The sequence below is a fragment of the Grampus griseus genome, assembly GCF_964374135.1.
Source record: "Grampus griseus genome assembly, chromosome: 12".
In the NCBI taxonomy this organism is placed as follows: Eukaryota; Metazoa; Chordata; class Mammalia; order Artiodactyla; family Delphinidae; genus Grampus; species Grampus griseus.
The window spans coordinates 15434234-15453923 of record NC_139006.1 but is presented as its reverse complement, the minus strand read 5'-3'; the positions used below and the strand labels follow the sequence as shown (position 1 = coordinate 15453923).

Genomic DNA, 19690 nt, shown 5'->3' with positions numbered 1-19690 from the left:
TTTTTTTTTGTGGTACGCGAGCCTCTCACTGTTGTGGCTTCTCCCGTTGCGGAGCACAGGCTCCGGATGCGCAGGCCCAGCAGCCATGGCTCACGGGCCCAGCTGCTCCGCGGCATGTGGGATCTTCCCAGACCAGGGCACGAACCCATGTCCCCTGCATTGGCAGGCGGACTCTCAACCACTGTGCCACCAGGGAAGGCCTGTCCATTTCTGTTTTTAACTTTTAAATTTCTTATTCAGAGTGTTTTTTCATATCCCCAAGTCTTGAGTATATTTAATTCAGATTGGAGTGTTGTCTCATAGTTTTCTTCTGCATCATGGGTGTTTGTCTGGGGTAATTTTCAAAAGCTGACTGATGTGTGACTCTTCTTTTTTATAGTAACTTTATATAGACTTATACTTTTTTCCTATTTATTTTGTGGCTCTTAAATATTTTAAAGGTTCCTAATTCAATGGCATTTTCTTCTGTCAGTATAGAAAAGTCCAGGTTTTTTTTTTTTTTTAGTGGATTTGTGTATCTATTTGTGTTTGCGGTAGGGGAGAGGTTATTTGTCCTCTGGGTTTTTTGTTTGTTTGTTTGCAGGTAAATAAATTTCCTCCTTCTACTTCCTTTCCTTGTTGTCACCTAATTGCCAAATGGATCCTGTCTCTTTTTTGCCTTTTTCTTCCCCAGAGACCATGCATTTCTAACACTACACCTTAAATCATTCCCCTTTTCTATAAATAGGGCTCTGATCTACAAGAAAACTTTTTCAATATTTTCACACTTAGGGTGGACTTTCTCTTTCTGGAGGTGTTTTTACAGCAATTTTAGGCCTGCCACTAGCTCCCCTGTTCTCTCTGACATGCAGTTTTTCTCAGAATGCCCTTGGCTTGGCACAGAGGGTTGCAGTAAGAAGATGAGAGATCACTACTGAGATTTGGTATGTCTTCTTTTTTTACTTACAGGTAATTTGGAAGTTTGGGCATTCTCTGTCTTCTACTTTTGTTGAGGGCATGGTTAGGTTATTGTGTGGTTTTACTTGTTCTTTTTTAAAAATTCCATATTTAAAAAAAATTCCCGTTAGTTTTTAATTAATTAATTAATTAATTTATTTATTTATTTATTCTGGCCACACTGTGTGGCATGGGGATTGAACCCACGCCCCCTGCATTGGAAGCGTAGAGTCTTAACCACTGGACTGCCAGGGAAGTCCTCTGTATTGTTTTTGAAGGATATGTGGGAAGATGTGAATTTAGGCAGTCATCATTGTCCTTGGCTACCCTGAAGTCCAGGCACTGTTATAGACACTTTATAAATATTAACTCATTTTATCCTCTCAACACCCTGTGACACAGTGCTGTTGCTATTCCCATTTTATAGATGAGTTAACAGTTTAAATAAGTAGCCTGGGATCACACAGAGCTGGGATCTGAACCAAAGTAGTCTGGTTCCAGAGTCCGTGCTCCTACCCATAAAGCTTTGCCACCACATGCCAACGATTCTCAGCTTTTTTACTTCTGGAGTCTCCTCTTTTTTTTTTTTTAAACCATAAACCCAATATTCTAAAGAGAATTGTTTCCTAACCTGTATTCATCATATAATAATTAGTTTTCCCTTTTTGTTGTAGAAGAAAACATATATGCCACTCAGCTTCAGACTACCACACCAAGTAACATAATTGTTTTGTAGCCAAAAGCAAGAGAGATTTGACATTTTAACTAGCTTATACAGGTAGACAAATTGAAGATTAACATAAGATTTTCACTATACTTTTTGAAAAGTTAAAAGTAACTGGAAGCCTTCTGTTATTGCTTTCTGATTCCCTAGGACTGTGGGGACTCAGGTGGGAACCATAGATTAAAGAAGCTGTGGACAAGATTTAAAAAAAAAAAAAGGATAGTTTAGTAATCATACTGTATGCAAAAGTATTGGATGCTGGAATGATAGGTATCTTATAAATTGAGGTTGAGTTTTCCCTGGGTAAAATTCTGCCTCGATCTTCTGACAAGCTCTCAGAGGGAGTAAAGAGCAAACTAATATTTTTTTCCTTTTGATCTGAACCCTGTGATTTTTCTCTAGGATAATCAGAATGATGTTTAGATTTCCCCAAAAATGCTAGTAAAATGCTATAGGAAAAATTAAAAAGAAAATAAATTTCAGTTAATGTAAACAACAGGAATGTTGATAGACTATGTCTAGATTCTTGCCTTTTCTGATTATTTCTTGTGAGAACAATCTTATAGTTATTGTCATGATTGTCAGTAATATCTAACTATTAGTGCTTAATATGTACCAGACACTCAGATGATTAAGCATCTCATATTTAACATGTACCAGGGCTTCCTTCCCTGGTGGCGCAGTAGTTAAGAATCTGCCTGCCAATGCAGGAGACATGGGTTTGAGCCCTGGTGCAGGAAGATGCCACATGCCGCGGAGCTATTAACCCCGTGCGCCACAACTACTGAGCCTGCACACCTAGAGCCCGTGCTCCACAGCAAGAGAAGCCACTGCAATGAGAAGCCCACGCACCACAACGAAGAGCAGCCCCCACTCGCCACAGCTAGAGAAAGCCTGCGCGTACCAACGCAGCCAAAAATAAATAAAAAATTAAAAAAAAAAAGATTTAACACGTACCAAATCTAACACTTGATTTTTCCTCTCCCCACCCTTTTTCCACATCTCGTACGTGGTACCGCCAACCTTCCACTTGCCCAGACATGATACCTAGGAGTTGTTCTTACTCCTTTCTTTCTTTCCCATCTCATATGTAATAGATTAGGAAATCCTGTTGGCTACCCTTAAAATATTCCCAGTTGGACCGTTTATCACTACTCCTTCCACCACTTTGGTCCTTGGTACCACCATCTCTTGCCTGGATTATCACAATAGCTTATTTAACTGATCTATGTGCTTCTACCCTTGCATGATAGCTTGAAGATGTTTTAAAAATATAAGTCAGATCATGTTGCTTCTCTGTCTAAAACCCTCTAGTCCTTTCCCATTTCACAAAAAATAAAAGCTGAAGTTTTTACAGTGTCCTCCGAGGCCCTGCATCATCAGGCTTTTCATTACCTCTCTGGCCTCATCTACTGCTCTGTCCCTTAAGTGTCTTGCTCCAAGCATACTGGCCTCTTGAGTGCTTGAGCATGTCAAATACGGTCTGCCCCCGTGCCCTTGATCTTGTTCCTCCCTCTGCCTGATATGTTCCTTTCCTATATGGCTGCACGTTGCTGCCTCATTTCTTCCAGGTCTGATCAAATGTTACCTTATTGCTAAGGCCCTCCCCACCACCCTATATAAATAGCATCCACCTCAGCCCCAATCCCACTGACCATGCCCCCAGCCCCATCTACTGTGCTAGCAGGATCCCAGGCTCCTACCACGGGGAAGACAAGGAGGAGGCGGTGACCAAAGAGAGGAAGGGAAAGGGATTGGGTTGGTGTTTTTATTTGCTACTCTACTAATAAGCATTTTAGCTGTGACGGTGTGGGAAGTAGTGCCGACAGAGTCCTTTGTTTTTCATTGGTCTATTTCTCTCTCTCTCAAGATGGTTTCACCCAAATATCACTGGCGTGGAGGCAGAAAACCTACTGTTGACAAGAGGAGTTGATGGCAGTTTTTTGGCAAGGCCCAGTAAAAGTAACCCTGGAGACTTTACACTTTCTGTTAGGTAAGTTGCAAGAAAAAGAGAGAATCCTGAGAGTGTTTTCCAGGGGGGAAATGTTAGGACCACACTTGGACAACTTGTGACCCTCATTTAGAGTCTGAAGGTCTGCCTGCTGCCCCGTGGGTGAGGCCTTGCCAGTGCCCTGGCCCACAGATCAGGTGTGATTCAGGCCTGCTGTGGGGTTCGGGACGTGGCCTCCTGAGAGTGAGAGGCTCGGGGAGTCAGCAGAAGGGGCCTGAAGGTGGGCTTTTTCTCCCTTGAGAGGCCACTGAGGATGAGCTGGAGCACAACATAGCAAGTTCTTAAAGCCTGGGTTGATCCTGCTTCAATCCAAAACAAGGCTCCATCCTCGTTCCCTGCATTTTTCCTTTCCCATCTGTTGATTACGGAATGGGACAAATACTCTCTAAGAGTTTCTTCAAACAGCCTCACAGACGTAGAAAACAAGCTTATGGTTACCAAAGGGGAAAGTGGGGTGGGGGAATAAATTAGGAGTTTGGGATGAACAGGTACACACTACTATATATAAAATAGATAAACAACAAAGGCCTACTGTATAGCACAGAGAACTATACTCAATATCCTGTAAGGGAAAAGAATCTGAAAAAGTATATAACTGAATCACTTTGCTGGACACCTGAAACTAACACGACATTGTAAATCAATTATACTTTAATTTAAAAAGAAAGAAAGAAGGAGAAGAGTTTCTTCAGATCACTTTTCTTTTTCAAGAAATAAAACATCACTGAGGAAGTTGTGGTCCCGTTTGTTCCCCTGCCCAGTCCCATTCCCCTCCCTCTTTCCTCAGAGGAAACCACCATCAAGAGGTTGGTATATCTCCTTCCTGAACATGTTTTTATACTTGTACTGCATTTGTACTATGTGTGAATGATATGAGGTTGGTTTGTGTGTTTTTAGAATTCATATCCATGGCTTTATAGTGTACGTATTCTGAGACTACCTTTAAATTTTTTTTGAGCTCTGTGCTGATACATATAGATCTAATTATTAACTTTAATGGCTATATAATATTCGAAGGTGTGCATATACCACAGTTTATCCCATCCCATATTGTTGGACACTGAGTTGTTTTTAGTTTGTTTAAAATTGTTTTGAACAGTATTGGCAACATCTATTACATGTCTCTTTGGACACATGTAGGAGAGTTTTTCTAGAAATTGACTTTCTCTTATATACTCATTCTCCTTACTCTATCTCATTCCAGGAGCCAGAACTGAATTGCTCTATGAATTTGCTTTTATTATTATTATTTTTAAATAAAGAAGTAAGGAAAACATGTTCTGAGGATTTATTTAGGACTCCTTCGGGATTTGGGAAGTCCCTTTTTGATATCGATTAGTTTCTCAAGGAGCTCACATTGTTGGCTTTTACTTCTGTTTTGCAACAAGGAGAGGGTAGAAGCCTTCATGAATTTTCCCAGGCTTATCCTAGCACAGACTTCTAACCTACAGTTGAGTGACATTTGACCTGTAAGAGTTTGGATGGAGATTATATAATAATAACAACAATGATGTTGAGGAGGAGGATGATAGCAGACGTTATTGAGGGCTTGACATATTCCAGGCCATCTTGCTAAGCACTCTCCACATATCATTTTATTTAATCTCTCCAACAACCTATGAATAAATGCCACTATTATCTTCATGTTAGGGGTGAATAAGCTGAGGCACAGAGGTTAATTTACAAAGCTGGTTTCATAGCTAGTAAGTGGCAGAGCCGGGACTACAGAACTGGTGAGGTTTTTTTTTTTTCTTTTTCCTCAACTTTTTATCTTGAGAAATTTCAGCCCTATAGGAGAGTCAAAAGATGAGTACGGTGAATACCCACATTCCCTTTACCTGTTAACATTTTGCCATGTTTGCTCTTTTTCTCTGAGTGTGTGTGTGTATGTGTATACTCTCCCCTCCCCCAGCCTTTTGAAAATAAGTTGCAGATGTCAGGATGCTTATTTTTACCTCTGAGTACTTCAGTGTGCATGACCTATGAACAAGGACATCCTGTATAACTACAATATCATGATTATATATAAGAAATTTTAAGTGATTCCATAATGTTATCTAACACACAGTCCATATTCAAATTTCTCTCATCATTTCAATAGTGGATTTTGAAGCCATCCCTTTATTTCACATCAGGAAGCACATAATGTCTGTTTGCCCCATCTTCTGGAGTGTCATTGCTTCTAGGCCCTTTTAGTAGACAGAGCTGGGAAATAAATACTTATATATTTAAAACCAAATTTTAAATATATCAGTATCAATAAATATATAAATATATATCAGACAAGTCTGATAGCTCTAGTTCAGCCCAGTTTCCTTACCTTTTCCCATTCCGTATTTGTGTTTCCCTTCTGTAGAGAGAACCGTGTTTCACAGCAGCATCAATGTATGACCTCATTTGCCCAATCTTCTAATACAAAGATAGTTTCAGAATTACTATACCATTATCATTTCTAATTACAAACCCATTAAGTAAAGTTCATGATTTCTCTGGAGTGTTTCTGTTCACAGCATGTATCCCACTAAGGGTGTATAATCTGTACTGTGTTCAAAAGCTACGGGAATTAATTTTCTGTGTAGTTACAAACTTACTGCAAAGTTGGAGTCATTTCTTTCTTTCTGTATTCAGTTTTTTGGTTTTGTACTCATTTTTTTGATCCTTGTTGATTTTATTTTTTGAATATGTGAAACATTTACAAGATTTAAAAGTCAAACTGTATAAAAAGGTATATTCTGACAAACCTTATTCTTACCCCTACCCTGTGTACCTTATTTCCATCCCTGTAGGTAACCAGTTTTATTAATTTATGGTTTATCCTTCTGTGTTTCTTTTCACACATGAAGTGGAATACTAAGTCTATTTCTTTGTAGTTTACTTTTTTCACTTACAGAAATCTTTTAGTGATCTTTCTCAATTTTTAAATTAACTGCATAGCATGTAACTTTATACAATTTCCTAAAAATGGGAATTTAGTTATTTCCAATATATTACAATGATAAATAATACTGCATTTAATATGATAACATTTTGCATATGTTTTGTGCTTTTGGAAATGTATCTTCAGAGGTGAATTCCCGGGAGAGAGATGACTGGGGCAGAGAGTCAATATATATTAGTATAGTTTTTCCAAATTCCCCTCCACAGTGATTGTACCATTTTGCATTCTCACCAACAGTGTCTGAGGGTCCCTGTTTTTCCACAGCTTCCAGTTGAGTGTTGTCAAGCTTTTCACTTTCGTCATCCTGATAGGTGAGAAATGGTATCTCAGTGAATTTTAATTTCTCTTATGATTGAAGCTGAACATCTTTTAATAAGGTTAAAGGTCATCTGTATATCTTTTTGGTGAACTGTCTTAGAATCAGTGCTTTTAACAACTCTTAAACTGCCAAGTTTCACTTTATATATGTTTTCTTATGTATATGATGTATATTATAGACACTGAGATGCATGTGTGTGTGTGTGTGTGCATGCATAAATGACAAGTTTATTGTTCTAGTTTTCTACAGTGATCTAATCTTTTTGTTATGTGCCCATGCTGAAAATTTGATGATTAGGTTGCCTTAGTTAGTCAAGGAAGATCCCCTTTTTTTAATTTTGAGGGAAAAAAAATACAGAAAAATACAAAAAATTATGTCCAATTACCCATATTGTATTTATTGCCAGTCATTTTTTCCTTCAAATTAAAATATTAAAAAAAAGCAAAATTTCCCTTTTTTCACCACCCTTCCTGCTGTTCTTCTTTTTGCCACAGAGACAGCTACTTTCTGAGTTTGGTGTATTTCTTTCTAGTTCATTAAAAAAAAAGTACAGGGCTTCCCTGGTGGTGCAGTGGTTGGGAGTCCACCTGCCAATGAAGGGGACTTGGGTTCCAGCCCTGGTTCGGGAGGATCCCGCATGCCGCGGGGCAGCTAGGCCCGTGAGCCACAACTACTGACCCATGTGCCGCAACTGCTGAAGCCTGCACGCCTGGAGCCCCTGCTCCGCGGCGGGAGAGGCCACCACGGTGGGGGGCCTGCGCACTGCAGCAAAGAGTGGCCCCCACTCGCCGCAACTGGAGAGGGCCCGCCCACAGCAACGAAGACCCAACACAGACAAAAATAAATAAATAAATAAAATAAATTTATTTTTTTAAAAGCACATATAATAAGTAATATAACATAAAAGTAATATAATAATAAAATATAATATATATGTATGTCTGTGGTCTGTGTCATGAATAATGTATAATATTACTTGTGTGCATTCTGAAATTTTCACAAATGGTACATGCTGAGCATATCATTCTGCATTGTGCTTCTTCCATGCAATATCATAGTTTTTTTTGGCTGCGCTGTGTGGCTTGGGGTATCTTAGTTCCTCAACCAGGGATTGAACTTGGGCCCCTGCAGTGAAAGCGCTGAGTCCTAACCACTGGACTGCCAGGGAATTCCCAGTATCATGTTTTTGAGATCCATCTATGTTGCTTTATAGTCCATACCTGAAATATCTGTTTTTGTGATATGTTAAGTCAAGGTTAGAGATAGAAAGCTGAGGTGTTAAAATAGAATCAGGTGTAGCTGGAGGAGAGAGACCCAAAGTACTTTTTTTACCCACTGGAAAAGATTGTAACCAAAAATTAGAAGTAGATATTGTTATTAACATTGTAGGACAATTTTTCTTACTTTCCTACGTTTCCATTTTCCTTTATCTTTAGTAGAATTGTGTTTATATTTAACAGAGGCTTCATCAATAACACTATAGGGTCAGACTAAAAAATAAAAAAAGGTCAGTGATTACCATTTAGGGGTTGCCAGACCCCTTGGGTCCACAAAGATGATTACGGGTGTCCTTGAGATGTACTTAATAGTACAGAAAACCAAATGGAAATCATCAAACTGCCTAGGCTAACTAAAATACCAAGTTTTAGAAACTTTTGGTCAGTGTTGTCAATTCATTGGGTTGACATACTAGCTATCTCACATGGGAAACTCTGTTAATTATATGTCTTTAAAATGATTTTTAAAGATACAATTACATATAGTATCTTAAGTGTATATTGAGATGAGTTTTGACAAATGTGTTTATCAATGCAACCAGAGCTCCAATCAAAATCTTAAGTATTTCTATCACCCTAGAAAGTTTCTTGGTGCCGGTTTCTATTCTCCCTCCCCCTAAGAGGCAACCACTCTTCTCTTTTCTATTCCCATTGACTAGCTTATTCTACAACGTCATATAAATGAAGTCATACAGTATATATTCTTTTGTGTCTGGCTTCTTTCTCTTAACGTAATGTTTTTGAGATTCACCTAAGTTGATTGTATATATCAGTGGTCCTCTCTCTTATTTAAATTGCTGTGTGATATTTCATTGTATGAGTATTTGTGTATCCATTTTGGCCATAAATATTTGACCTTTCAATTTTTTTCTACTACAAAAAGGCTGCAATGAATATTCTTGTACAAGTCTTTTGGTAGCCATGCAGTTTCATTCCTTTGGGGCAAAATACTAGGAGTATGTTTACTGGATTATAAGGTAAATGTACATTTAATTTTAGCGATATTTGTCTTGATTAATTGATGAGAAAAATGATTGTCACTTAATATACGCAGAGCCCTTTGTGTTGAAATGGTTGACTGGTTATTTCACTCACTGCATTTGTTTAGGAAAAGCGTAAACTTGCACATTCCTTGGGTTTGTTTCAATGTTTAGGTGAAATCTGATAACGAATATGAGATCCGTTTTTACTAGTAGCTCTTTATTTGTCTTTTACCCCCACTTTTCTAATGGACTATTTTAGAAGAAATGGAGCTGTCACCCACATCAAGATTCAGAACACTGGTGATTACTATGACTTGTATGGAGGGGAGAAGTTTGCCACTTTGGCTGAATTGGTCCAGTATTACATGGAACATCATGGGCAATTAAAAGAGAAGAATGGAGATGTTATTGAGCTCAAATATCCTCTGAACTGTGCAGATCCTACCTCTGAAAGGTCAGTTACATTTTCGTAATTGCAGAGTCTGCATCTCTCCCACGCCATAGGTGCGAGGTGAATGCATTATGGGGGTTTGACTTCTGTTTCTCAAACTGTAATCTTAAAAGTGTTACTAAAGTAAGAGTAATAGGATCAGATTATTCTCAGAGTGGCCTTTTCTGAAGGCCACCTTTCTGAAGCAAAAGCTTCAGTCAGTGTTACTTACACTCGTTCTACAGAAGTCTCAGACTATTCCTGTATATACTTGATACATGCAATAATGTTAAGATTATTGACCTTGAGCGTTATCGAACTTTGAGCGTTAGGAGAGGAAAACAAATGATAATGGGAACACCAAAATAGCAGTTCCCTGTAGTAGCTTCTGACCAGCTATTCAGCAATGCCACCAACAGATGTCAGTTTAAGCTCAGAAGTGGGAAAGCAGAGGACTCGGTCAGATTTTTCATCAGTTCTTTTATGTTTTATCCACAAATGTGTGAGAATGACCCTAATTAGAGGGAATCGTATTATTTCAGAGATCTTTCCCCAGTGTTGGAACTAAGCTGATGAAAGCTGGGGCTTGACTTAACTTGCATTAATTTTATTGGTTTTCTGCATTCCCAGTCTCTTCTCTCTGACTCAGTACCAAATCAGGGTCTCTTAATTAGGTTTGAATATTTTCTGTCTTCAAGTAGGTTTCTTCTACTTATACCTTCGTGTCACTGGTATTTTATGCTGATAATTTGTTTTCCAGCCAAATTATTAAGCAAAAGGCTGTCAGCCAATTCTGTGCAGTTTATTTAATTTTACTCTGTTCAGTTGAGGGTAGATGAAAAATACCTCGAAGTATATTCCTTTAGTGTTGAGCCATTAGCAGTATGTGCTGTGATCATGCTTGTTTCCTCACCAAGATCCTGAGGGAAAAAGCCACATTATTAATATGACTATGTTAAGATGTTTTCTGTAGTAACTTAGAGTAGCACTGTTTCACAGTCTGACCTCAGATGGCCTACATTAGGACTCTGGTGTGCTGGTTAAAAATGCAGATTGCTGGGCCCCATTCAGACTTAGTGTATTGGTATCTCTCATTGTGAGGCATGGGAATTCACATTTTTAGCAAAATCCCTTGCCTCTACTCCAAGTCTTACGTGCATTAAAATTTGAAATGATGACCCAGTGGATAGTACAAGGATGTTGACAGCAAACTTGGAGGCTATTGAAGTATAGATTGGAAATCTGGAAAAGCTTGGAATGCCTGAACTAATTTATAATGAAGATCCTTTTTAATGTAGTGTTTGCATGCCAAAGCAAGGGCAAACATTCAAATGATTCTCTGTCGCTACCATAACTCTCTATTATAACTTCTTTAAATGACTGTAATTAAATAATTGGTCCTTTTAGGGTTTGGCAGTGGAGAAATGACAAACTGCCTTTTTAAAAGATGGGGGATTTAAAAGAAAATAGGAAAGATTGAGGATATTTGCCTCCAAATGATTGTGGGCTCATTTAAGGAGTTTAATGGTCATTCTTTTTTTTTTTTTTTTTTTGGCCGCACCACGTAATCTGTGGGATTTTAGTTCCCTGACCAGGGACTGAACCCGGGCCATGCCAGTGAAAGCCCGGAATCCTAACCATTGTCATTTTTCCTGCCTGCTTGGGATGCAAATTCTGTCTTATGTGGAATGGATCAATCTCTTGGAGGAACGTGCCTGTTTTTAATTGTGTTGAGTAGAGGTGACTATGTACGGTAGTTTTGTGAAAGAATGTTGTGAACGCATGGCAGAACTCAATTGATTTTTCATTTAAAAAAATTTAGGTGGTTTCATGGACATCTGTCTGGGAAAGAAGCAGAGAAATTATTAACCGAGAAAGGAAAACACGGTAGCTTTCTTGTGCGGGAGAGCCAGAGCCACCCTGGAGATTTTGTTCTCTCTGTCCGAACCGGAGATGACAAAGGGGAGAGCAATGACGGCAAGTCTAAAGTGACCCATGTTATGATCCGCTGTCAGGTAAAACCCGGATTGAACTGTGGGTCTGGTGAAACGTCATCTTTGGGTGGTTTTTTGGCTGGGAGAAGACCGACACCATTACTTCCAAAGTCATTTAGTTAAGGGCTTCTACACTTTTAGTACCTTGTTAATTATAACTGTTTCATCATTTCCGAACTTTATTAAATTACTTATTTCCTCTCTATCTCTGGCAGATTAAGTCATGCCTCAGTACGTCACCTTCTGCCCTGCAGTATCTTTTTTTTTTTCTTTGGCTGCATCACGCAGCTTATAGGATCTTAGTTCCCCGACCAGGGATTGAACCTGAACCCTTGGCAGTGAAAGCACCGAGTCCTAACCACTGGACTGCCAGGGAATTCCCAGCCCTGCAGTATCTCAGTCTGTACTTGGTTACAGCTGGAGTCTGCCTCTGTCTTAATTTCTAAAGCTATGGCCTCAGCTTCTCCCTTGGGTCAGCACAGTCTAGCCTGTGACTACATGTACTTTCATATTATAGAATTCTGGTTAAGGCTGGGAGAACTGAACTCACCATTTCTTGTTTTTAATGTGATGGCTAGACCAGGGAGGTTGGTTCTCAGTCAACTACATCAAACTTTGTTTTGACGTAGTTTCCTAAATAGCAACTGTCTATTCACTTATTGCTTCGGTTTTTCAATAAGATTAAAAAAAAAAAACCAAAAAAACCCAGCTTTATTGAGATATAATTCACACACCATACAATTCACCCTTTTAAAGTGGACAATTTGGTGGTTTTTAGTATATTCACAAATTAGGCAGCCAACAACGTTAATTCCAGAACATTTTCATCACCCCAACAAGAAACCCTGGGTTCATTACCAGTCCCTCCCCATTTTTCCCCCTCCCCCCAGCTCTTGGCAACCGCTAACCTCTTTGTTTCAATGGATTTGCCTATTTTGTATATTTTATATAGATGGAATCATGTAATATGTGGCCTTTTGTGACTGACTTCTTTTACTTAGCATGTTTTTCAAGGTTTATCCATGTTATAGCATGTGTCAGTAAACTCTTTATTGGCAAACATTTTGTTGTATGGATATATACCACATTTTGTTTATCCATTAAAAAATTAATGGGCATTTTGGGCCATTAATTATTATGAATAATGCTGCTATGAATATTTATATACATTTATGTATTTATCATTTTGTGGTATTCTCTGTTTGATGAGCCATCATGTTCATATTTTCTTTTAATTTATACTTTCCTTTAGTTCTTTGAATATATTTATACTAGCTGGTTTAAAGTCGTTGTCTGGGCTTTCTCAAGGACAGTTTCTGTTGAATGCTTCCCACCCTCCCCCCCACCCCCAAGTATGGACCATATTTTCTTGTTTCTTTGCATGTCTCATAAGTTTTTGTTGGAAACTAGGCATTTTAAATAATATAATATAAATCCTTTGCCCTCCTTTCTCAGGCAGTATTATTTGTTGTTGCTACTTTTTCTTGTTCCTGTAGTTGTTGTTGCTGTTTGTGTGTTCAGTGACTTTCCTGTCTTTGTCTTGCGTGGCCACTGAAGTCTTTGCTTGGGTAGCTTAGTGATCAGTTAATGATTGAACAGAGATTTCCTTAAATGCCTTGAAACATTAAATCTCCCAGCCTTTGCCAGGGAGGCTGTGTGTGTGTGTGTGTGTGTGTGTGTGTGTGTGTGTGTGTGTTGGGGCACGACTGCCTTCAGTGCTCTGGCACCTTAAAACTCTGCCTTAGTCTTCACTTCCTGCTTGCACAGAACCTCAGGATGAGCTAGACGTAAAGATTAGGGCCTTCTTGGATCTTTCCTGAACTTCACACAGCCATGCACGTACACATGCACGTCCTTCTAGATTCTCAAGGATATGTTGGAGGTTTTCAGAGCCCCCTGTGGACAATGTCTGGATTTTCCTTTTAAGTTTTTGATCAATCTCTTATTTGCCCTGACTGGTATTGCTGCCTTAGGCCACTGTGATATTAAACAATTGCTGCTGATTGTTTTTGGGAGATCCCCTGAAGGCCGGCTGAGTAAGCTGTAAGTCAATCAAATAAAGACAAGCTCTGAAAATAAGGCTTTCCCAGGGAGCTGCTAAACAGATCAGACAGTGATAATTGTCTAGGGATAGGTCTGGAAAGAGCTCCAAATCCATCTGTCTACTCCAGTTATGCTAAGCTGCTTTGTTTTCACAGCTACTGTGGTTATGAGACTCTTGGTTTTCAAGGCTACCAAGAAGCTGGGGAGAGGTAGGTGGGAATAGGGCAAGTTAAAAGGCCACAATTTGTTGTTCTCATCAAGGTCCAATCTTTTTCTTGAATAAATGCTCCTTGAACTTTATTGGTTAATTTTCAGAGTTCTGAAAAAGTTGATGACAATTTTTGCCAGGGTTCTTGTTACTTTTGTGAAAGAGCAGAGTTTCAGAGGTCCTTACTCTGTCATTCTGAAAGTGCTTCTTCCCCCCTCACTCGATTTATTTTTAAATAAAAGGTCATACCCAAATATCTTCATGTATCATTTCTAGGGTTTTGTATTTTCTAAGTTTAACCATTTTCCTGTTGTTTTCCTGAAACAGCCTATTCTGGTCTCCTTGTCAGAAAAAATTTCCTGGTCTCTGTTTATAATTTCCCTTTTAAATTTTCATTAGAAGATGAAAGTAAAGGCTTGTATATTGGACTTCAGTGCTGCCTCACCAGCCTTAGAGCTTGTTGTGTTTCAGAGAGAAGTAGTTATTTATCTTCTGTTCAGCAGCCTTGTGTGTAGTCACTTAGCCTAGAGTATAAGTAAATAGTAAATATGGTTTTTCTTTTTTTTTTTCTAACTATTTAGTTAACCTATGAGGGAGAAACTTTTTTGTGGCCTAGTTAATGTTGGATACTTATTTAGAGCTTCTCACACCTCACAATGAACTCTTTTACATTGGATCTGCTTCTCCATTTTCATCATCTTTGTTGCTTCCCTTTCTTGTGCTCTTACAGCTCTTCAATCTTTCCATTATTGGGGGAGAGTTAGTCTCTGTACTTGAGTTGGGAAAAACAGTAATTTAACATAAAGGTCATGAACATAATTTTTTTTTTGTCTTGAAAGGAACTGAAATATGATGTTGGTGGAGGAGAACGGTTTGACTCTTTGACAGATCTCGTGGAGCATTACAAGAAGAATCCTATGGTAGAAACATTGGGCACAGTACTACAACTCAAGCAGGTAAGCATTTTGGAAAGCTAAACTCCCCCTCCTTCTAGAGTTTAAGAAGTCCGAACATAGAATATTCCAAACAGACAGAAGTAGAATAGTATCGTGAACCTCCATGTACCCATCACCCAGCTTCAATTACGATCAACTCATCAAATCTTGTTTCATTTATTACTCCACTCACTACCTTCTTCTTGTAGTATTTGGAAACAAATTGTAGATAGTACATCATTTTCATGATTATCTCCGTATGTAATTCTAAAAGGCCTTATGGAGTTTTTAAAGCAAAGTTTTTATCAAATTTTCATTGTAGATGCACCTTTGGTTACCTTTAGGTGATCATACCTTTACATTTTGGAGTTATTGCTGTTTCAAAGCTCACACTTATTACTTAGTGGCAAATGATACCATCTCTAACATTGTGGTCTATTTATAAAGAAAAATAGGTTTGAATTTATATCAGCAAAGTGTGTGGAGATTGAAGAAACATATATTTCCTGAAAGAACAGAAAGGAAAGTGAAACTCTATTTGAAAACATTTACTGTGAACTTCCTGTCCTTGCCTCTATGAACACCAACATAGAAGTCTTTTTTTTTTTTTTTTTTGCATTAACAATTTTTTCTGTAATACTTTCTTCATTTCACACCAACTGCTGAATTTGATTAGCCCCTCAACACAACTCGTATCAATGCTGCTGAAATAGAAAGTCGGGTTCGAGAACTAAGCAAATTAGCTGAGACCACAGATAAAGTCAAACAAGGCTTTTGGGAAGAATTTGAGGTAAGTTTTTAAAAAAAATTTCTTTTACATGATTTATTAAATCCTGTTCTTAATGGAAGAGAAGTTGGTTTTATGTTTGGGATTGGATCTGAAAGACTCGGATCTGCGTCTTTTCTTAATTTGGCCATTGATTGACATGGAACAAGTTGCTGAGGGGGCTTTTTCAAATAGAGCTGCATTATGTTCTGGGAGAAGGGAGTTGGCAGTTAATATTACATGGATGAGCCAATAGCTCCATTTGGGTCTTTTGGTTTGGACTGCTGGCAAAACCCCAGAAAAAGAAAAGAATCTAATTCTTCGGAAGATTTCCAGCATTGGCTGTGGTCTTTAGAAAGAATCTATAGCTTTACTGCAGGGAATAAGTGAAAGACAGTTATCTCGTGGTGGCTTTAATCTGGGAGTTGAAATTTATATCTTTGAGAGGTTAAGGGGACTGATTTCTGTCCTGAAACCAGCTTGGGTAGGAGAATGTCCCCAGTGGGAGTGGGCTGTGTTCCTCTTGCACTGAAGTTTGTCACCTGCCAACTCATTGTAATCTTATTCTCTCCGTTATCATCCCTGTGACAGAAAACTTCGTCAAAAACAATTTTTTTTGTGTGTGTGCCATATTTACCTTCATAGTTATTCTTAGCATGTAGCACACAGTGCCTGGTACACAGCAGAAACTCCATAAATGTTTGTTGAATGAGTATTTGCATTTAGCTAATATTTATGTTATTTTATTAATACTACTCTGTTTATGGGAATGATTATTCCATACTTTTTGTAGGACTTTAGAATTCATAAATATTTGTGGAATGAATGAACAAATGAATGGCCACACGAAGTCCTTTTAACCACAGTATGTCAGATCAACTTGGTGAGATATTATTTCCATTTTACAGATGAGGAGCCTCAGACTCAGGGAGGTTAAGTAAATTGTCCAACTTCTGTACCACGAATATTGATTAAATTGCAGCACTGAGGATGTGTACAGAATAGAACAGTCATGGTCATTGCTGAACATTGCTAACCAGAGACTTGACCTCACATTTATTCTTTTTTCCAGCATTGGGTTAGTCACCAAGGACACCATGGTGAACAAGATGGACAGGGTTTCGTCTTTAAGGAGCTTTGAGTTGAGAGAGGGATAAGTACAGAAATTTTAGAAATCTTACATCAAAATTTGAATGAAAAGCCTATTTTTAAAAACTTTTTATTATGCAAAATTTCAAATATATACAGAAGCAGAGTGAATTGTATAATTATAGCAATATATACCTATCACTCAGCATTAACAATTGTTGATATCTGGCCAGTCTTTTTATTTTTTATAAATTAAATTTATTTATTTATTTATTTATTTTTGGCGGCATTGGGTCTTCGTTGCTGCGCATGGGCTTTCTCTAGTTGTGGCGAGCAGGGGCTACTCTTTGTTGAGGTGTGCGGGCTTCTCGTTGCGGTGGCATCTCTTGTTGTGGAGCAGGGGCTCTAGAGCACAGGTTCAAAAGTTGTGGTACATGGGCTTAGTTGCTCCGTAGCATGTGGGATCTTCCTGGACCAGCAATCGCACCTGTGTCCCCTGCATTGGCAGGCAGATTCTTAACCACTGCACCATCAGGGAAGCGCCTGGCCAGTCTTTTTAAACTATACACCACTTAACTCCCCCAGCCCTGGCTTATCTTGAAGCAAATCCCAGATGTTATTTCATCTGTAACTATTTCATTAAAAAAAATTATAACCAGCATATCATTATCACTCCTAAAACTATTAACAATAATTTCTTAATATTAACACATATCAGTCACTGTTCACATTTTCTTGATAACACACACACACACACACACACACACACACACACACTTGCAGATTGTTTGAATTGGGAAGTGTTTTTTCCCCACTTGATTATGAAAAAAATTTTGAATATAAAATAGATTTGTATAAAGAACCCCCATGTACTATTACCAGTTTCACCAGTTACCCCTGATATCACATGAAATATCATAAATATTTCAGTATTCCTGGAATTCTTAAAAAATTAACCAAAACACTACTACCACATCTAAAAAAAGATAATAAAAATTCATCAAATAGCTAGTCATTGTTCCAATTAGGATAGCTATCTTTTTTTTTTTTAATTTGTTTGTTGTTGGATCATTTTTCAAATAAGTTCCCCATGGATCTCTTTTTTTAAACTCTGTTTTTTTTGTCTTGTTTTGTTTTGTTTTGTTTTGCCGTGAGGTTTGTGGGATCTTAGTTCCCCAATCAGGGATCGAACCTGGGCCCTTGACAGTGAAAGTGCAGAGTCCTAACCACAAGACCACCAGGGAATTCCCACTGTTTTTAAAATCTTAAGCCTCTTTATATTCTTACTCTCCTTTCAGCCTCTCTATTCCATCCTTTCCCCTCCCTTCCTTTCTCTTCCACTCCCTTTTCTTCTCGCTCTGTATTAGTCCATTCAGCTGATATAACAAAATACCATAGACTGGGTGGCTATACACAACTGAAATATATTTCTCAGAGTTCTCCAAATTCTGGAGTTCTGGAGGCTGGATCTGAGATCATGGTGCCAGTATGGTCCGGTGAGGGTCCTCTTCCAGATTGGCAACTTCTCATTGTATTCCTTCCTGACAGAAGGGGTGAGGGAGCTCTGTGGACCTTGTGTATGAGGGCACTAATCCCATTCATGAGGGCTCCACCCTCCTGACCTAATCACTTCCCAAAGGCCTCACCTTCTAATACCATCACCTTGGGCATCAGGATTTCAACATAGGAATTTTGGGGAGACACAAACATTCAGACCATAGGACCCTGCTTTTTGTTACTGTTTTTGTTATTGGAGAAAGCAGGTCCTTTCCAGAGAGTTACTTGCGATCTGGATTTTTCTGAGTGTGTCTCTGTGGTGGATTTTAACACCTTTCTCCCCTGTATTTCTTGTAAGTTGATCTATCTAGACGCTTTGTTAGATCCGGTTTTTCTTTGGCAAGACTACATATGAGATGGTGTGTCAGGACGTGCTTATGTCCTGTTGCGTCTCTTTATTTTCTAAGCAGCAACTGATAATTATTGCCTAGATCCATTCACTTATAAGGTGTGTAATAACTTTATCATTCGTCATTAATAGCTGGAATATTTCTATAAAGATAAGCTTTTTGTCACCAAGGCAGGATATACACTTGATTCTTTCCTGTTTACTAAGTAGTTTTAAAAATAGCGTTCTCCAAAAAAAGTTTTTTTTATCAATATGTACTCATGGATTTTTTAAACGTATTTAGTGTGCTTCTATCTATGGCATTTATTATCACTTCTTTTGCTCAAATTATTTTAGCTTTGACCAGTGGGAGCTTCTGCAAGCTGGCTTCTACTCCTTCCTATACAACTCTGGTAGTTTTTGCTAGATTCCTTACTTTCTGGTGTAATAAGTTGTTACAGTGCAATACATTTCCCATGTCAGAACTGGAATCAGTCATTTCTCCAAGGAGTGAGTTAGCTTTTATCTCATTTTCCTCCCTTTCTTCCTTCCTTCTCTTTCTTCCCTTCCTGGGAAGTGGTATTTAGAGACTACAGTCTGGGAGCCAGAAGTGTTTATTGTTGTCAGGTTGGTTATTTCCATCTCAATGGGTGGAGCTAGAAAAAATTGTTTTCTTGAAATAAATTATGAGTCCAAATGATACTTCCAATTCAAATTTAGGACTCAAGACTAGTAAGACTTCCGTTACCCCCAATAATATCATTACTGAAAACAGTTTAATTTTTTTTTTTTTTTTTTTTTTTTTTTGCGGTATGCGGGCCTCTCACTGTTGTGGCCTCTCCCGTTGCGGAGCACAGGCTCCGGACGCGCAGGCTCAGCGGCCATGGCGCATGGGCCCAGCCGCTCCGTGGCGTGTGGGATCTTCCCGGACCTGGGCACGAACCCGTGTCCCCTGCATCAGCAGGTGGACTCTCAACCACTGCGCCACCAGGGAAGCCCAACAGTTTAATTTTTTTTCCAGCTTTTATTTTTAAATCCTTAGGGTAGATCCTTCAGAGATGTATAGTCAAATTACTGTGCTTTCAACTCATTTGTAATAGTTCTTCTCTATGTGGTTATATACTAACGGGATATACAGCTAGGTTATTTGTT

The 19690-nt window shown here is 38.6% G+C and overlaps 1 protein-coding gene across 4 annotated transcripts in view; it reads left to right on the top strand.

Moving 5' to 3' along the window:
* Positions 1–19690, top strand: part of PTPN11 (protein tyrosine phosphatase non-receptor type 11) — a 78495-nt gene that overhangs the window by 14479 nt on the left and 44326 nt on the right. For 2 of the 4 annotated variants that reach the window (XM_082667566.1, XM_082667564.1), the window contains exons 2-6: positions 3531–3653; positions 9451–9642; positions 11441–11633; positions 14703–14819; positions 15475–15588. In XM_082667566.1, coding sequence (XP_082523692.1) covers positions 3531–3653; positions 9451–9642; positions 11441–11633; positions 14703–14819; positions 15475–15588 — 739 coding nt within the window. Of the gene's footprint in view, positions 1–3530; positions 3654–9447; positions 9643–11440; positions 11634–14702; positions 14820–15474; positions 15589–19690 lie in introns of all 4 variants that reach the window. The other 2 variants (XM_082667565.1, XM_082667563.1) reach the window with 1 other exon arrangement.